Here is an 18,656-nt window from a genome sequence, read left to right on the forward strand (position 1 = left end):
CATTTGTAGCCTAAACATTGTATAACAAAAGTAACGCGTTATTAGTACCCTAAGATCAAATAAAAACGTCCTCAAAGTAGGCCGAGCATAATTTAGTAGAAGTCAACAATTTTGTCAAACTTTGTGAATGGAGTTAATAATCAATGTCAATCTATCACGTGTTAGCACTATCTCCAAGCCTACCATGAGAACGTTTTTTTCTTGATTATGATACTATAATACTAATCACTTTCATTTTCGCTCTTAATTGCAGGAACGCTATCTACTGCGGTTTTTGACGTTGGTAAGGATCACTTTTTACCATCTACTTTGCTTTATTCAGGTATTTGCTACTGTAATGTCACCAGGGTTGTCTTCGTTTATTCCAATTTCATGTTTCTTTTCACTCTCTTCTTTACTATCTTCGTCAGAGCATATAAGCAAGATTCTCATCTAGTCAATGATATTATCAAAGGCTGAAACTTCAGATGTCATCCAACCAAACCAGGAATGTTTTCCAAGAGAACTCTCTCAAGACGTTTTCCATAAGTCTTTCAAATATCACGGGCGCGTTGCAAAGCCCGAATGGGATGCCTGGACGCCCGAACATTCTAACATTTTCTCTGGTGCTGATAAATAAGCGAATCGGACAAATCGGGTAATGTCTACTTTGTACTCTTGAAGAGTTTCGTCACACTTCTGCCTTCGATTCTTCAGCTGCGATTGATAGAGGTGTTCTAGATGTTAGTGTCCATATCGCATGTCCAACCTCTTCTTCAGCTGTTCAAAGTCGTCAGTTTCTTCAAAAGGTATCGTCTGGAGTACATCTAAGGGGTCTCCTGTAATGTAATGTTTTTGTTATTTATTTATACTATTACTATCGATGGGGTGAATTTATAAACACTGTCTCTTACTTATTTAATGTATATAAACACTTTACACCACACTTAACTAACTTATATAATAATAAACTTATCACAAATACTCCACCAACATATTATATAAATTATTTAGATTCTCCAGTCACTTTTCTATTTAGTTCCGTTCATTATGACTATTTATTATCAACTAACTAACTCCGCTAAACATGCTCGGTTTATATAGCAGAAACGACATTTCTAGAATTCCAAAAAATAAACAAACAAAAACAAATAAATAACAAGACCTTATCAGAAATTAGTTGAAAACAACAATGTGAATAAACCACCAGCTATGATAAAAACATATATAAAAACAAACCTCAGACGAATTCCATGGATTATCAAAAGTATTTCAAACGTTTCCACTATTCAATTATAATGGTTTCGTATCGGGAACGGGTTCGTAACAATACTGACAAACCAATGAATTTCATCTGAGAAACGTTTTTAGAGAGTAAAGGCGGAATTTTTATTGATTATCTAGAAAAAAAATCAAAAGATAATGCTAATTTGCTGACATTTTTTAATGCCGAACTTAAATAAACAACCACATTTGTTAAAGAAAATAGTTTTGTCCCATAAAGACACTACATCTCCCCATTAGTCAACTATGGTGCAGATAAAATAACCCAGCCGCATTACAATTTATAATATAGATTTGGACATAAAACATGCTGTACTATGTTTGTATAGTTAAGGAGGTTATGATGGAAAATAAAATATTTTCTCACTGTAAAGTAACTTTTTCATTGAAAAGTCCCTCCTCTGTTAAACCATCTTCATAATATAGGTATTCACTATTGTATTTACTAAATATTATTATTTTTTTATACCTACCTATATTTTCCAAATCTTTGCACTTGAAAGTCTTCCAATGTTATTGGAGTACTTAGAACCTTAATATTAATTCCTAAGTTTAATGTTGCTGACTCCAATATTTTAGATTTAATATCTTCATAATCTGGTGATTGGAATAAATGTAATCGACCAAACCCTCCACACACTATCACAAATCCACCTTTAAATAAAAAATATATAATTATTAAATAATTAACAGTATTTTATGGTAAAAACAAGTTGGAGTATAGTTTTCAAATGTACGAACCTCAATATCTTCATTAGGTTAAATTTAAAAGTGTGTGTTAAAAATGTTTATAATTGGAATCTGTTTTGTACCAACACAAATTAGAGGGTAATTTACTTGAGCGAAACATTTCAAATATTTTTTTTCAACTCATCTTTTAGGATCGGGTTATTAATGCTAATCTAACATATTGTATGCGATATAAGTTTACAAAAAGCTTTGAATTTTTTATTGGATATTTGACTTAACATTAGACTTCATTCGACTGCTGCTGAAAACTGGAATTGTAAACTTGTTCCATGAAAATTTTTGCAAGGCGACAATATGTTTGGAGAAAAACAGAACTAACAGATTATTGCAATTAGCTCAAAATATTTTCTAAAGGAGTTGAAACAGATTTCAACCAAATTTTGTATCACTAATTAGCAAGGTGGACAAAAGATATTATTAATCTCCACATTTAAATATAATTATTTTGGTGATTGAGCCAAAAGCCATAGATTTTGTTTTAATAAAATAACACCATAAAATGCGATACTGTAGTAAAATTTCACCAGAGTTCATATAATAAATATCAATAATATAAGGGTATAATATTTATTCCCATATCTCTTTTATTCACTTAATACAAAGGCGGTTTGACAGAAGTAACATTTCAGATGGCACTTTTGCTACTGTGTATTAGTTTCCACCATTTTTCTGATGTCATCTATCAAAATTTTGCTTAAATCTGACTAATAAATAAGCTTCAATACTTATATAAAGAAAACTATTTTCGGTGTTGAGTAAATATGACGAAAACAAATTTCAAGGATTAAACATCATTTTTTTCGTGAAAAAAAAAACAAGTGGAGAAACCAAAAAAAATGTAACGAAAATATTCTGTATTCGTCCCATAGAATGCTTTTTAAGTGGTTCTTAGCTTTTGAATGAGGCAAAATGAACATGAACAATAACTACTCTAGAAATGATTGATAAAATATGTGCTCTTGTACTTGGTAGGATTATGGAATATTTTGCTGGCTTCTTCTGAAACAATTTCTATTATAAGCAAGAGGTTATGGAAACAAACGAAGAACTGAAAGATTATTATTGTATAGTTTAAACAAATTTTAACTGAACTGAACTAAGTGTGTAGAGTGAAACAGAGATTAATCAGAATAGTAAAATATTTTTTCAGTAAATTTTTTAATTGAAAAATCATGCTTCTGTTAAACTGCCATGTAATGAAATATAAAAAATTTTGTGAACTAAATTATAATAACTAAATAATAAATAACTTGTACATGATTAGTTAATAGAAAAGATTACATTAAATAATATTACAGAATCTTATTAAAATTAAAATCAAATATATATGATCTACTATATAAAAGGATAAGATATTATTTCCAAGTTTTCAGGTCAACTAGTATAATTTCAACATTGGAAACGATACTAAAGAGATTTCAATTTCTAAAAACTACTGCAAACAACTTAATATAACGAAAATGAAATATGAATTAACTACCTGCGGGATTCTAATAACAATAAGTAAACAACAAAAATAGTATTTTCTTAGTGCTCTACAAACATTCACAAGCATTATAAGTATTTGAGTAAATAATATGTCAGAATTGTCTTTCATCCATTGTTTGCCATTAAAACAAAAAATGTTCAAAAAATATATAAACCACATGACACCGATAAGTTACCGATATGAGCTGATTTACTAAATTGATAAACCAGATTTAACTAAAAAATATCCACTTCAAAAAGAAGTAATATTCATGACAGATTATATGGAGAACCTACTTTTATGTCAAGACAAATCTGAGGCACAGTTTGGGACTCAATATGAAATATGTGAAGGTAAGATTTAATCAATTTGTTTATAGCTACATATACAATTTAATAAGCAAAAGATATGATTATCCTATTATGACATTAAATGAATGAAAAGAAAATTAAATAATAGTATTGAAAAATGTTGGGAAACGTTTAAATCAAATATTACTATTATGTCATCTGTAAGTGGAATATCGAAACTATCAAATACAAAAATTTACTTAATTTCCACTAACTAACCAACTATATTGAGGATTGTTCATTTTATCTATCTATCCATATATATATATATATATATATATATATATATATATATATATATATATATATATATATATATATATATATATATATATATATAAATAATATATATATATATATTAATCATACAAATTCAAATATTGATTACAAATTTTTAATTAAGACAATGTGAGTTAAAATTAAATAAAATTTACAGTTTTGAAAAATTTTAACCAAAAGCATTCACACCACCAGTGAATAATTTATAAGTATATGTTGTGTAACTTGATCCATATTTAAAGAATGGAAAATTGTTTTGACTAGTACTAGTTTAACACATAAAACCTCAAGATAATAAGATAATACACAATTGTTACGATTTTGATTACTAAGCAATAAATGGTATTTTATAACAACTTGGTTGGATATAATAATAAAAACATAATTGAAATATTGAAAAAAAGGAAGTACAATTGCTCAATTATTTTTTATAAGAACATATTAACAAGTCCATCCCTTTGTTTATATAAAATCAATGTTTATGAATGAAAAAGATTATCAGTGGAAACATGATAATTATTAGAAATATGTGAAAAAAACATGTTAACTTGTAATTTTCACTGAAATATTACCCAATATTGCATGATGGGATATTTCTATTTTATAGACCTACAAAATAGTCTGGGATAGCATAGATCTATATTCTAGAAATGGCTAACTAAGCCAATTACAGCTTTTAAACAAATGTCATTTACAGTGAGACAATTGGAAAGCTATTTAGAAGTAGACACTGTTAGACTTATTACAATAAGGTAATTGGAAATATATTTGAAGAAATGCAATAGTTGTTTTCCAATAACACAATTTAAGCACCTAATTGAGCAAATGGATCCATAATGCTTCAAACCCACATTCCAAATTGTCATTTTCAAAATCTGTGCATCAAACACAGTTGCATTTTCTCCTTGTCCCTCAAACACCAGATAAATGTTTGGGCTCCATGAGCTTCAAAATTGTGTTTTACACACAAACTGTAGAATTGACGTTATGTGGGCATTTATATCAAATTCATTCCAATTTATTTAAATTTACATTTGTGTCTGCTTAAAACAAAATGTTCCCACATTGGATTCAGAGACAAATTGGGAATTTGTACTATTTCTCAATAAAGAAGACCGTAAAAGGGCCAAAGAAGGTATATATACTAAAAAGTATAGTTTCAAGGAAGTGCTTCTATAGTATTCCTATTTTATATTGTATTAATCAAGTATCTTATATTTCGGGTACAGCAACAAATAAATAACTAATTTGTGGGTTGATTTCAAATTTGACACTTGGCACAAAATTTACTGCAGTTTGTTCCAATTGATTCTTGTATGCGTATTCAAATTATTGACAACTACTTCAGTAGTGTAAAAATAACATAAAATTTCAATTCAATTGATACATTCTTTCCTACCCATGCTAAGCCATAGTACACAGCTAGTTTTATTAAAAATGCATTACTTCTGTGAAAATCTAAGAAAGGATTACTGTGAGTTCTTTATAACATTTTTCAAAACTTTTGTTTACCTGGATAATCAGAAACTGTACATATTCCTTCAAAATCCTTAAAGTTATAACAGGCAAGAACAGTATTGCTAGTAGGATCTAGCTGATCCAATGAACATGCAGTCACTTCAAGTATAACAGGAAGTCTTATATCTGACCAATGATGTTTGTAAGCATGGTACCTCTAAAACAATATATCTAATAACCAACAATTCAGTAAACAATTTATAAAAGTTCGACATACCATTACATCTTTGGGTTTCTCAGAAAAATGGTGCCTAAACTTAAGGGCTTCTGTTAATATATGTGTTCTGAGATCAGATGAAAATGTCATTTTGTCAGTTTTACGTTCCTTTTTCATTGTTATTTGGAATTCATTGTGATTACCTCCTCTTAGTGGAGTGATAGAAATAAAATCACTGTAAGGCCATCTATTTGTTATTTCCAAATTATTAGGGTTGTATGTAGTAATACCTTGGGTACCAACAGAAAATATTCTCCTGTACCTGTAAATGAAGTTTTTTTATTGTATAGAGTAATAAGTGAGTGGATCTGCACTTACTTTCCTTTCCAAGTTGTATGTTTAGTACAGAAGAAACATGCAACATCTTGATTATCCTTTACAGGCATCATGTTGCTACTTTCTTAATGCAAAATAAGTAAATATTCCGCAATGTTGGCATAAAGTGTTCATCTAAACAAAATATTCTAGATAGAAAATCACTTGGAAGCTATAGCAATAAAAAGTAAAAAACCGTATTAATTCATGAAGAAAACACAATTTTTATCAATCACAAAAACATTTTGGGGGTGTCAGCTGTTGATCACTCAAATGTCAAAAACACGTTTTGACACATGAAGTCCTAAATAACGAGATTTAATTTAACGAGCATATACTAAACCAAATAGAATTTAAGTCGACCTCAACATTTACAAATATCTTATAACTATGAAGTGTTAGAAGTATGGTGTACCCTCTCCTTTAGCTCCGACAAACTACTCAAACTTGCTTCGAAAAAAATTGGATAAATGATTTTCGAAATAACGATAGCGTCAGAGGTAAAGTCCTGCAAACTTAAATCGCTACACTGATAAAAATAAATGTATTCTTATTACAGTTATCAGGTAATATATTGTTAGGAACATTGTGACTTTATACGTGTTTATTACAAAATAAAATAGTATAATTTGGTTTATCAAACTTTTCACTTCATAGATCTTTTTATATGTTTTTCATGATAATTTATCTTGATCTCAGGTCTCTTTTGATAGAAAATCAGTTATTGGAAAGCTTAGAAGGTGTATTAAAAAGTACATTTTAGTGTTTGATTGCCATACTCCCAGAACAATAACATCCATAAACTTGTTGGCAGAAACTACGTTCCAACGTTAATATTTCATTTAAATATTGTTTTATTTTATTTTCTTAACGTTCCGCTCGTTACTAGAAGCATTATCAAAATAATTTGTGCTAAAATTAGTTGAAACTAAACTAAACCATGGTTTGAATTGGAGGAAACAAATTGAAATTTATATTAATTTTTCTAGTAATTTTTATTATTATGAGAAAAATATGTATAATTTAAAATTAATATTATCAATTCTAAAAGAGTTCCTTTATTAAGTTCTCAAGTTTCACTTAATCACTCCATTTGTAAAGCTGTTACACAAATATTTAGAACATTACTAAAAAGTGATATGACATCTAAACTTAAGAGAATATCATTTTGTGATAACGCCTTATCATTAAAAATTTAATTGATTTTAAAGAAGTCTTTAATATAACTCATAAGATTTAGAAAAATTTTTGTTAAGCAAATAGTAAGAGTTTCATTTGGAGTGTATTGATGCGACAATTGGTCTAGGTGATAATCTAGGTTTATGAATTTTTGGAAAACAATAGAACTTAACAGAAATACTGTTATAGTATGTTAAGTTTTCTTTAGTTTCTTTGTCAATTTGTTTAAAACTTTTAAATAATTCATCAGAATTATTAATAGTTTTTCACGAGTGAGTTTTTTATATGATGTATTATTGTCAATTAGTTCTTTAGATAAATCCAAATATTACTGTTACTCCAAAATAACTGCGACATTAGCTTTATCAGATGCTATGACTATTTTATATTTTATTTAAGATCTTTTCGATTTCATATAACAATTCTCTAGAAAACAGAAAATTGTTTAGGCTCATGAATATGGTTAGCTAAAATGATAGTTGTTTTAGCTATAACAATATTTCTTGTTTATTTTGTATAAAAGAGGATATGTAATTAATATTGGCTAACATAGTTTTAACTGAAATATCCTTAGTAATTATAGGTTCAATAATAATAAAGATAAGGCCTATTGATAGAAACTAAAATATCCTTAAGTATCTCTATTTAAATCATTTATATTTATAACACTATCTTGATGTTTGAGAACTGAATTAATTTTTATTAATAAGATTATCAAAGTTATTCCTTGCTCATTTTTTATGTGATGGAATAATTTATTATAAATAATAACTTGCTGTCTGCTAGAAATATTTTCAAAAATAAACTCATTAGTTGTATCAATTATTTGGTTTTTAAATTCTGAAACGTCATTTTGGTTTGATTATTGTTTTTTGATTACAAATAATTTCAATATTCAAAAGATTATGTACCTAAGATATATATAAAATAACTAGGTATTGTGACATATGAGTATTGTTTCGACATTGTTTGATTAGATTTTGGATCATGATTTTAAATTTTTAACAGCTAATTAACTACAAGTTCATAAGAAGGTTTGAGAGTATCTGAACAAAGTTTTTACCAACTAGTTCATGAACGTTTTAGTTGTGACATTCAAACATAAAAGCGTGCTCTTTATATATATTCCGAGCTACTTATGACGTATTCATCATCGGGGACGGAAATTATTATTGAGTTTGTTGTATTTTGTCGAAATTGAAATCGGTTCAATTGAAGATCTAAGAGATATGCATAGTTTGCTCTAAAATTTTTCATAAAATAACTGATTCCAATAAAAATTGAAATTTTATTAAAAATGACAAAATTGTAACCCATGTTTATCATTTAATTTATAGTTAACAACCAAAAGGTATTAGACTACAATATATATTCAGATTATTACTCATGTTTCCTCTACACAATCATATTTAATTTTTTATTCTTGTAACCCCCAAAAGCCAGATCCTGATATGATGTTAGTAAATAGAACATCCCAGAGCTTGTATAACATTTGAATGCTTTACTTCATATAATTTGACCAATCATCATCTTCATTGATAAAATGATCATTGAAATTTTTACAATTTTATGAACACTGGAAGCCTTACTATTTGTATAATAGGATTTTAGCATTTGTTTGATAATACATGTTTCCTTAACTTTTAATGACATTCCAAATTTGTTTATTTAAATCATATATGAGCATGAAATGTCTAGAATTTAAAAATATTAGTATTATAAAACTTTTCATTTTCACAATTATTTACCATCAAAAAATAGATTTTTCTGGTTAACCTAAAACATCAACCTCAACGACGTCACGTTATTAAGTATGATACGAAAAATAGACTTAAATCAGAAATCTTCAAATAAGCTGGAAGAAATGTATACTACCAGTCATTATGTTACAAAACATTACAATTATAACAGAAACAAGATTTATAGACTTGTTATAGATATGAATATTATTGCTGATTACTAAACACATTCTGTTCCAATTTTTAAATTGAGTCTTAAGTTATGACCGGGGTCTTTTTTAGTCATTAAAATCTTTTGCGAAAAACCAAACAAAAGTAATTTAGATTTAAATTTGCCTTCGATCGATGGATAGCATCAATAGTATCCTTACAGCAGGACTAGTAGACATTTTCGTAAATGAATGGAATTCCAGCCTTGATAACTTCTTTTGTATCCCATCTCTCTCTTTCTCTCAAGAATGAGTATCTATCCAATTTTTTCTCGTTAAAAATGTCAGATGAAAGGACCTTGAAATTATGAAATTGTCAAATCCATTATGGTGTCTTGACAGTGACGTTTATATTTACATAATTTTTTGTAAGTTTCTCATTTTAAGTGAAAAATAGTGGTTAGGGAATTTCATATTATAATTAAAATTAACAATAAAGTTTTTCAATTATATCAACAACATTCCCACGGATAAAGTGTTAGTTTTATTCTTACATTCTACAGAGATTGAAGATGGATCTGGTTGTTTAATTTTTTTTGTTTAAACTAATATAAACATTATAATCCACAAATAGTCAACCCTATATCTGTAGAGTGTTTAGGAACGCTTGGTGTAAACAAAACAAGGATTGTAAGTATTCAAATGTATAATTTAAAAATTTAAAGAGCTCCATTGCTTTTGCCATCATGATTGTAGAAAGTGTACATTCCTTTTTAGATCCGTTTTTACGACCTAAATTCCATTGGTTTCAGATAATCATTAAATAATTTTTCATTAGAGCATCTAACTTTAACAACAAATTCTTCAATACTTAAATAATTTATTTTTCTATATAAACCATATTGCTACTCCCAAGTCTACTTATATATTATCAGATGTTTTCATTACTTTTTATATGTGAAGAAGTACCTAAAATGTTTTATAAATATCTGCTCCAGTACAAGAATAATCAGAGAAATATATATTGGTATTCATATTAGTTAATTTTTTTCATTATTAGAGGTCACTATTAATAGAGAAAGTAATTGGTAATAACAAAGAAATGTCAGGTATAACATTCAATTATTGCAATAAGCCAACTGTACAAACATTTTTAAAAATACGTTCATAATTTAAAATAATATATTTAATATAATACTTTTGTTACTTCAGTTATTAGAATTTTATTTATTAATCTGTTAATACATATTAAATCCTATTTTCAATTATTATTCTGCCATTATTATCTGAAAAATAGTACATTAGTTGAAATCTTAATTTTTTTTGAATGAATCTTTCTAATAAATTTATTCACCTTCATTTTTTGGAATTTGGAATTAATTTTGTCAGTAGAAATAATGGTCCAAGTGATAAAGTCCTTTTATCGAAGAAAAATAGTAAACAAAAAAAAATGATCAGTGCGTGATCTAGACGTGAATATTCTGAGCTATTAAAGAATTGCAGTTGAAAAGTGGAAGAAGTGTATATAACACTTCCAGGAAAAGGTTGAAACTAAAATGTCGAATATAGATATTTTCATTGGTGTGCAAGCTGAGCCACTTATTATAAATGTTGACTACAGTGGAAGCTCATTTGATGGGGAATAAGAAAATGTGTTTATTGAGGTGGAAAATGAAGATATTTTATTTTATTGTTTTAATATATACATTTTCTTTTGATTTCTGTATTAGGTGTTAGTAATAAGATGCTATATATAAGTAAAAATTGGAATCTTATTAATACCTGATTTTTAAATGAATGTGTTCCATATTTTGCCCTTTACTTTATATATGTTCCAAACTTTATGTTGACATTGTGTATTTTTGTAATAATAATTTTACATAATTGTTTATAATTTATATTATTAATCTGATGTATGAAACTGCAAATTATTTCTTAAGTGCAAAGTGTTACATGCTCGTCTTTGGTGTTTTCAACCCTGATCACATGCTCTATGCCTGAATATGTTTTGGTTTACTATTTTTCTTCGATAAATAGACTTTATAATGTAGCAAATGCTTATAATATAGGTACATTTCTTTATTCTGAACTGAATAGGTGCCTTGAGAAAATTCAAGTTTACAACACAATTTTTCCCATTCGCTTCTTTCTGAAAATTGTGTGAAGTGTGAATTTTAATATTTTAGATCATTACAGAAATTGTCTGTCTCTTTGGTTTGCATTTGGAATACAATTCTCTCAAATATCCCTTTTTTTCAACTATGAATGTTAACTCTTCCTCTCATGCATCGAAAAAGATATATTTCTACATGAACTCGCTTGCTTACTAGAATTTGAATAGCTGAGATACTTCATACTCCTTGGATTTTGAAGATGTTTTCCTGAAAATCTCAATCAAATTTTGATTCATTATCAGTTATTTGCAAATGTATTAATTCTTAGATACCAGTGTCCATATAAAGGGTCCTCCTCCCTTTGATAAAACAAAAACTAGTAATAAAAATATCCAGTAATTTTTGAGTTTTGTATTGCTAAAATAAGCATACCAAAAATCATCAAAATCAGATGTATCCTAAATTTACCCATAGTAATCTACAATCAAGATAAAATCCACTTAATAAAATATTCAATATTCTTACCTTTCTGGGTGGTTTGGAAAAACAAAATAACTGGTATATTCATTTGTTGGGAAGGGCAAAATCGATATGCAAACCTCTTTTTATTAGTTCCTTTTAGCTTTAGGAAATCTTTTATTTGATGTGTGGCTGACCAACTTGCCAATTATAAAATGGCTCCCTGGTATATGCTCCCACAATTTCGGTTACCGAAAAACTCAACTGCTTCTTTTTTGTATTGTTATTAATTCTGTGAATTTAACCACTAAAAATTCACTGATATTTTCAATAACTTAACCCAATCTATCCTAAAATTTGTTGTATTAAATTAATTAAATACAATTTGAATAGTAACAAGAAGCAACAAACTTCTTGTTTATCTCTTATGTAATGTTGTTTATTGATTTTTGAATCGTACAAATTTGGTAATTCTGTTAAAAGAAAATAAATTGCAACACGCCACAATGCTCATTCAATTAATGTAAGTAATTTTTAATAATGTTATACTTTTATACATATTTTTATATTATACTTTGACCATAATTTCAGTCCCTGATAATAAATACATAGGTATTTGAAAGCTCGGAATATATATTAAACAGAGTACACTTTGGTGTTTAATTTTTTCACATTTCCTCTTCGAAAATGCTCATAAAGACTTCCTTTTATAATTTCTGTTTGACATTATTTCTTCAAGTAATTAATATAAAAAATTTTGAATTTTACATCTGCTTCTAACTTTCATGGAACAGAGTTAGTAGCTATTAAAAAGAATAAGTATTAACCCATTACTATTACTTGTTATAGTACTTAATTCGATTACTATAATCAATAATAGGCAGTTGTGGTCAGTAGTGGATAACAAACAAAGCATTTATTTATATTTCTGATTTTATGTCCTGTCCGATATACGCTATGCACAGCTGAATCATACACTCCCTGTTATCGGGATAAATAATATAAATAAATATATATAATAAATAAATCAGTAAAATTTATATCAAAGATTATTGAAAAAAGTGATTACAACATGTATATTATGATGAAGAATCTGTGGTAGTCCATCATCATACCATGTGGTGGACAAAGGTTTAGTAGGCTTTTTTCCATGGTGTGGTGCAGTTCCATTTGTGACGAGCAAGCTTCGAGGTACATATCATTGAAATGGAAATAAGGAGTCTGTCTCTTTATAGCATCCATTTTTTCTGCGAGTAACCACCTGTTCACCAATGATACATCTAAAAAGTAGGCAAATATTGGCCACCACCATTTTCTAATAGGCATTCTTCTATGAAGATTCGCAATATATTGATCACACTTATCTACCCCGACCATGTGCTTGTTGTAGCTGGCAATCAATGAAGGATGTGGGATTGCTACTTTAGCCTTTTTTCATTACACCAGCGTGTTGCAGATGTCAAGTCCCAGTTTTCAAGGTTGGTTGCTACCATGACATTATTGTCATTTCAGCGATACAAAAATATTTCGTCAGACATCCTGTAATCGCTCTAGCCCCGTTCTTTCTTCTTGAACTGGTTGACAATGACCTGAAAAAAATTGTCAAAGTATATTTTTGCGCCACTTTCGGCTGGCAAGTTTCCCAGTTTTATGAAGGTGAGAATTACATCTCCACGGTTTGAAGTCTTTCTTGGAAGAGCTTTTCCCCGTGTACAAACTAAAAACTGCCATGTAACTAGTACTGGCACACATAGCCCAATTTTTGTAGACAAATCTTATGGGTTTTTCCCTGATAAATTTTTTTGCGTAATGCTTTCCATAGTACGGAATCATGCTTTAATACTCATCAAGACCGTCATGTTTTTGGAATTATTTGCCGAAACTGTCTAGCAGCGGTCGTAACTTATAGAGCCTTATAGAAAAGGCTGATAGATGGGTTTTCTCATTCAAATGAAAGTTTTGTGAAGTATCGCTTCATATCTATTAGATCTCATATTTTTGGCATATCATTATCACAAGAAAAATACAGTATTTTATTCGGTAACTTCACGTAGCACCTAAAATTACATAAATATCCGTCTTTTGTAACTATTAATGATTCATTTTTTCGTCTCGCATAGAGGTTTGTTTGGTCTACAATTTGTTTTACTAAATCTTTGTGGAAAAAGAACCTGAAATATTCTAGGGGGGCAATTCTGCCTTTCTTCAGAAGTTGGTAGTGGGTTGTCCTCTGTGCATGAAAATTTAGGTAATTATTTTTTTCATAAAGTCCTTCTCTTCTTCTCTTAGTCTGTGACTTTTTAGGTGGGTTATTCCGCTTTCAGAGAAGAAAGGGGCTCATCATCGTTTTCTTCACTCCTTGAAAGTGGTCGAAAAGTTCCGCTATTTGACTACTAAAGCCCTGAAGATATTAACGGCGTATTATTATTTATATATTATTTACTTGAAAACGTTGTAGTTCACATCTACTTTGTAGCAGTTTGCGTACCAAGTGGTTTAGATTGGCATTATGCTCCTCATCAGATTTGTCACCTCGTTCAATATGTGGTTCAACATAAATAAAGTTTTCGGCAGTCTCATCATTATTCTCGCTTTATAATGCCGATAAAATTCCATGTACCTTCAAGCTGTAACAAGCAAGCAAAAACCACACCTTAGACGTCAATATGGACGACGTTCGTTTATCGGACGGTAGTAAAATCATATAAAAACCGAACTAAAAATTTTGGCATACAAAAAAGCTTACATATTCATAGATATACTCTATATCAACAAACACAATTGATTTGTTAAATGTTTATTGTACAAATTTACAAGAAAATACAAAATATGACCTCCCATTCACTCAAAACAGTACGACCGTGTCCCGTTGTTTTGAAAAATGACAACTGACAAGCAAATTATGTCATTCAGCTGCTTGAAACGGGATTACCAGTGTAGAAAATATATTACACTTAACATTGCAAAAAGAAAACTACCACATTGGTTATTTTTTCAGTGAAATCTAAAGAATTTCCGTCCGTCCGATTTATCGGACGTTATGCTGTAATGGGTCAATATTGTATGTGTGTAGCAATACGAGACAACTGGTCATATATTCTTGTTTTTCTTGCACTGCATCTCATAGAATTTTGTATCTTTATTAATTTTTATCATAAGAGACCTTCAATACGGGAAATAAATGATAATGATTAAAACAAGATACTACAGTTATGTGAGATTATTATTAACGTAAACTTTTCATATCATTGAATCATGAATGAATATATCTTTTCCTGTATCTTATGCACAATTGACATAATTGGACTGATTAAGAAGGTCTTTCAATTTAATTTATGCTCTTCCCCCATCATAATATGCCCCTTCTTATTTTTGCTCTCATAATTTTATATCTGTTTAAGCTACAATTCTTATTTTCGTCTCTCGAGCAATTGCTATGGGTTCGATTTGGTTAAAAATTAGCATACATGGCTTTTTTGGCGGCGGATTGATGTTATTAGAGTTTGGTTGAAAACAAATGAATATTTCGAGGGGTCGCAGTGTAAAAAAGTGGTTTTTGACCTTCCCTCACCTCTGCAGGTCAAACGAAAAGCGACTGAAAAATGAAATTTCACATGTAGGTTCAATTAGTTGCGAGATGATTTCCTGTCTAAGGTCGAAACTTTCCATCTCCATCCCTCTCCATTTTATGGTCATTTTTGTTATATTTTCTTATTTTTTGGCCAGAAAAAGTTTAACTAGAGGGTTCGAACTTCGCATGCAAGTAGGGGTGATGTTGAAGAATTGTCTTTCTTAAGTTCAAAGTTTTCTTCTTCAGTTCTTCTAGCACAAAACGCCCGAAATCATTTTGATCGTTGTAATTGTTGAACTGGACCGCCTCCTATTTAATGAATAATAAGAGTATGATCGTTCCTACGGTGATTTTTTTTACTTCCCATTTTCGAAATTTCTTGTCATTATGACAATTTTTTTTTTGTTGTCAATTGGAATTGAGCAAGAGGGTTCGAGACCACCGGGTCTATTGAAATTATGAATTTTCATTCGAGAGAGAGAGAGAGAGAGAGTTAACTTGTGAAATGAAAAGTTATTGAGGAATAACAAATTTTCCATATAAAGAAATAAGATTAAGAATTGATATCATTTCCAAGAAATTCATTTTATGGAAAGATTTGTTTGTGTATTAGTTAAATTCTTTATTCGACGAAAAATTCGACTTTCGTGATGGAGCTTTGCTGCTCACGGCTTTTTTTTATTCATATCGCGAATATATAATATATAAATTTTGAAAAACAATAAAGCCATAACCAATATTTGTTTTTATTTGTCTGTTTTTCAAAATAATCTCCATTAACCATGAATCAATTGTCGAAGCATTTTTTCCATTTCGAATGAGGTACCTCCAGAACATGTGATTTGAACGCATCATCTGCTTATTCAAATGTAAAATAATGTTGACCTCGCAATTTATTTTTGATCTGTGGGAATAAGAAGTAATCATTGGGTGTAAAACAAGTATTGTATGTCGGATGACCCATTGATTCGAATGATTTGATTGTTCAAAAACGTATTTGTTTGAATTGATGTGTTAGAGCTGGTATTGTGGTGAAAAATTATTCATTATCTGCGATAAGTTTCTCTAATTTTTTGGAACACTTCTCAAATAAATACTGGTGTACCATTCAGAATTGACCTTTCTATTTTCCTCTATTGAAACCGTTTTGATATGTCCAGCGGTTATTCCCAAAAAACAGGCGACCAATTGCTTCGAAGTGCTTCGTGCGTGACCAACTTTTGTTGGATTTGGCTCGTCTCAAAAGACTTATACAGCCGATTGTTGTTTAGTTTCGGATTCATATGCATAGAACCATAATATGTGGCCTGCCACGATTTTATAAATGTCTTTTGAAGCACCGTGATTGAATTTTTTCAGCATTTCTGTGCACCATTTGATACGACACAAGCTTTTTTTCACCATTCGACTAATTATGCGGTAACCAACGCGCACAAATCTTTTTGACAGCCAAATGCTCATGCATGGCACTACAGTCGATGTTGGATAACCTTCACGAAATTCATCCTGTAATGAAGTACGAAGTACGACCACGATTGAATTCGAAAAACTAGCGATATACGGTGGCTCGAGATGGTGCTTCATCACCAAAGGTCGAAGCGAGTTGATCGGCACACTACTGTTTGTTTCATCCACATCGAAAGTCATAGAAAATAATCGCACGTAAAATGTTCCCGATTTAATTTCATTTTGTTGCCCAGTTGAATATTTCAAGTATCTGTAAACAACTCAAACAGCACTCGTATGACAACAAGTTGTGAGTACGTTCATCATTAAAATTGCCAAACTTTTATTTCTATACCTACGTCAAGTTTTTATTTCTATACCCATGAAAAGTATATTCCGTGCCTACATATTATTTTATTTGTACAGAGAACTAAATTCAGTTGCAACACATTTCAAATCAAGTGCAAAAAATATCAAATGTACTTGAATTAGATTAGCCATTTTAGGTCATTGATTTAGGTGAAGTATTGAGGATTCCTGAAATAATGATATCACCACAGTAGATACTTTATTAAACAATAATTATTTATTTGTATAATAAACTTATAGATAGAGGTAATTTTTTTGCTAACGATGAATGATTTGTTAGATACAATCAAGATAAATTTCATGGCTGACAAAGAATAGTGTTTCAATATAATATACAACAGTGCTCAGACCCAGCAATCTATGCTTGTGAAACAAAGGTACTCAATAAAATGGAGAAATAACAGATAATACAATAGGATAGGAAATCTCTGAGAACAATATTTAGTGGAATCAACATAATAAAATGATGGATGAGAAGATCCAATAAATATATATTCAATTTAAATTAGATACAAAATTTATTGAAACAATGAACAATACCATGTGCTTGTATGAAGGATATATTTAGGGTATTTGATAATGAATGGATGTTAATCTCATTTTTCACCAATTGGAATCTATAAAAATTAATACATTGATTTATACTTAGCTCATGCTTTTATTGATACCGAGTTTGATCATATCATAACGATATGTTCTGGGCTTTTCATTTTTATCAAGGTTTAGGTTTATAACAATATTTAAAACCTTTCTCAATACATTTTAGTTTAAATCCATGTGCTGCATCTTGTCATCATTAAATGATATTATCTTACAACTCTCTTAACTTCTTTTAGTAGTCTCAGATAAATAAATGTTTTGGGTCTGGTATAAATTAAACTTCGTTGTTTACTTACACAACTTCACGAGAACAAGTATATCAGCACACAATTTATGCATGAGAATAATTGTCATAGGCAGTCTAAGTGCTCAACAATTAAAGTAACAGAGGAATTGTTGCTAAATGTACTGCTTTTGGAAATATTTTCTTGGTTCATGTATGTATGTAGATATAGAGATGTCATATACTGCGGCCCAAAGGGTCTATTGTATCCCCCCTTCTTGATACGATACTGGAGAATCCAGTGTTTACAGTTGATCTGTTAACCTCATTCCTTTCACAAAGTCTAGATGTGGGATGGCGGTAACTGCCAGAGATTTTCGTCTTCTATATCTTACCCTCCTAGGGTTAGTGCTCTGGAGTTCCTTGCTGCTTCACACTTCGAGAGAATGAGGATAGAAGTTTCGTCCTCTGTGCAACAAAATCTACACGTCGCATTATCTGCTAAGTTTAGCGTCTTCAGGTGTTTGTTAAGGCGACAATGTCCCGATAGGACTCCTGTTAGTATTCGTAGATTGTTCTTACTGATGTTAATACATTCATACTCTGGTTATAGTTTCCCAGAAGTGTCTGCCTGTTTCAGCTCCTGT

The 18,656-nt window shown here is 29.6% G+C and overlaps 2 protein-coding genes across 3 annotated transcripts in view; one reads left to right on the forward strand and one right to left on the reverse strand.

Moving 5' to 3' along the window:
- Positions 1-6,598, reverse strand: part of LOC130442517 (dnaJ homolog subfamily C member 13) — a 57,665-nt gene extending 51,067 nt beyond the window's left edge. Inside the window, exons 1-4 of the mRNA XM_056776683.1 lie at positions 6,164-6,598; positions 5,846-6,107; positions 5,623-5,785; positions 1,737-1,917 (exon numbers count right to left, since the gene is read on the reverse strand). Of these exons, the coding sequence (XP_056632661.1) occupies positions 1,737-1,917; positions 5,623-5,785; positions 5,846-6,107; positions 6,164-6,234 (677 nt within the window). The 5' untranslated portion in view covers positions 6,235-6,598. The remainder of the gene's footprint in view (positions 1-1,736; positions 1,918-5,622; positions 5,786-5,845; positions 6,108-6,163) is intronic.
- Positions 6,586-18,656, forward strand: part of LOC130442521 (zinc finger protein PLAG1-like) — a 77,499-nt gene continuing 65,428 nt past the window's right edge. Inside the window, exon 1 of one of the 2 annotated variants that reach the window (XM_056776687.1) lies at positions 6,586-6,660. The gene's annotated coding sequence lies outside the window, so the exon portion shown is untranslated. Of the gene's footprint in view, positions 6,661-9,602; positions 9,918-18,656 lie in introns of those variants that run through there. The other variant, XM_056776685.1, reaches the window with a different exon arrangement.

Source organism: Diorhabda sublineata, chromosome 4, assembly GCF_026230105.1.
Source record: "Diorhabda sublineata isolate icDioSubl1.1 chromosome 4, icDioSubl1.1, whole genome shotgun sequence".
NCBI classification, from domain to species: domain Eukaryota; kingdom Metazoa; phylum Arthropoda; class Insecta; order Coleoptera; family Chrysomelidae; genus Diorhabda; species Diorhabda sublineata.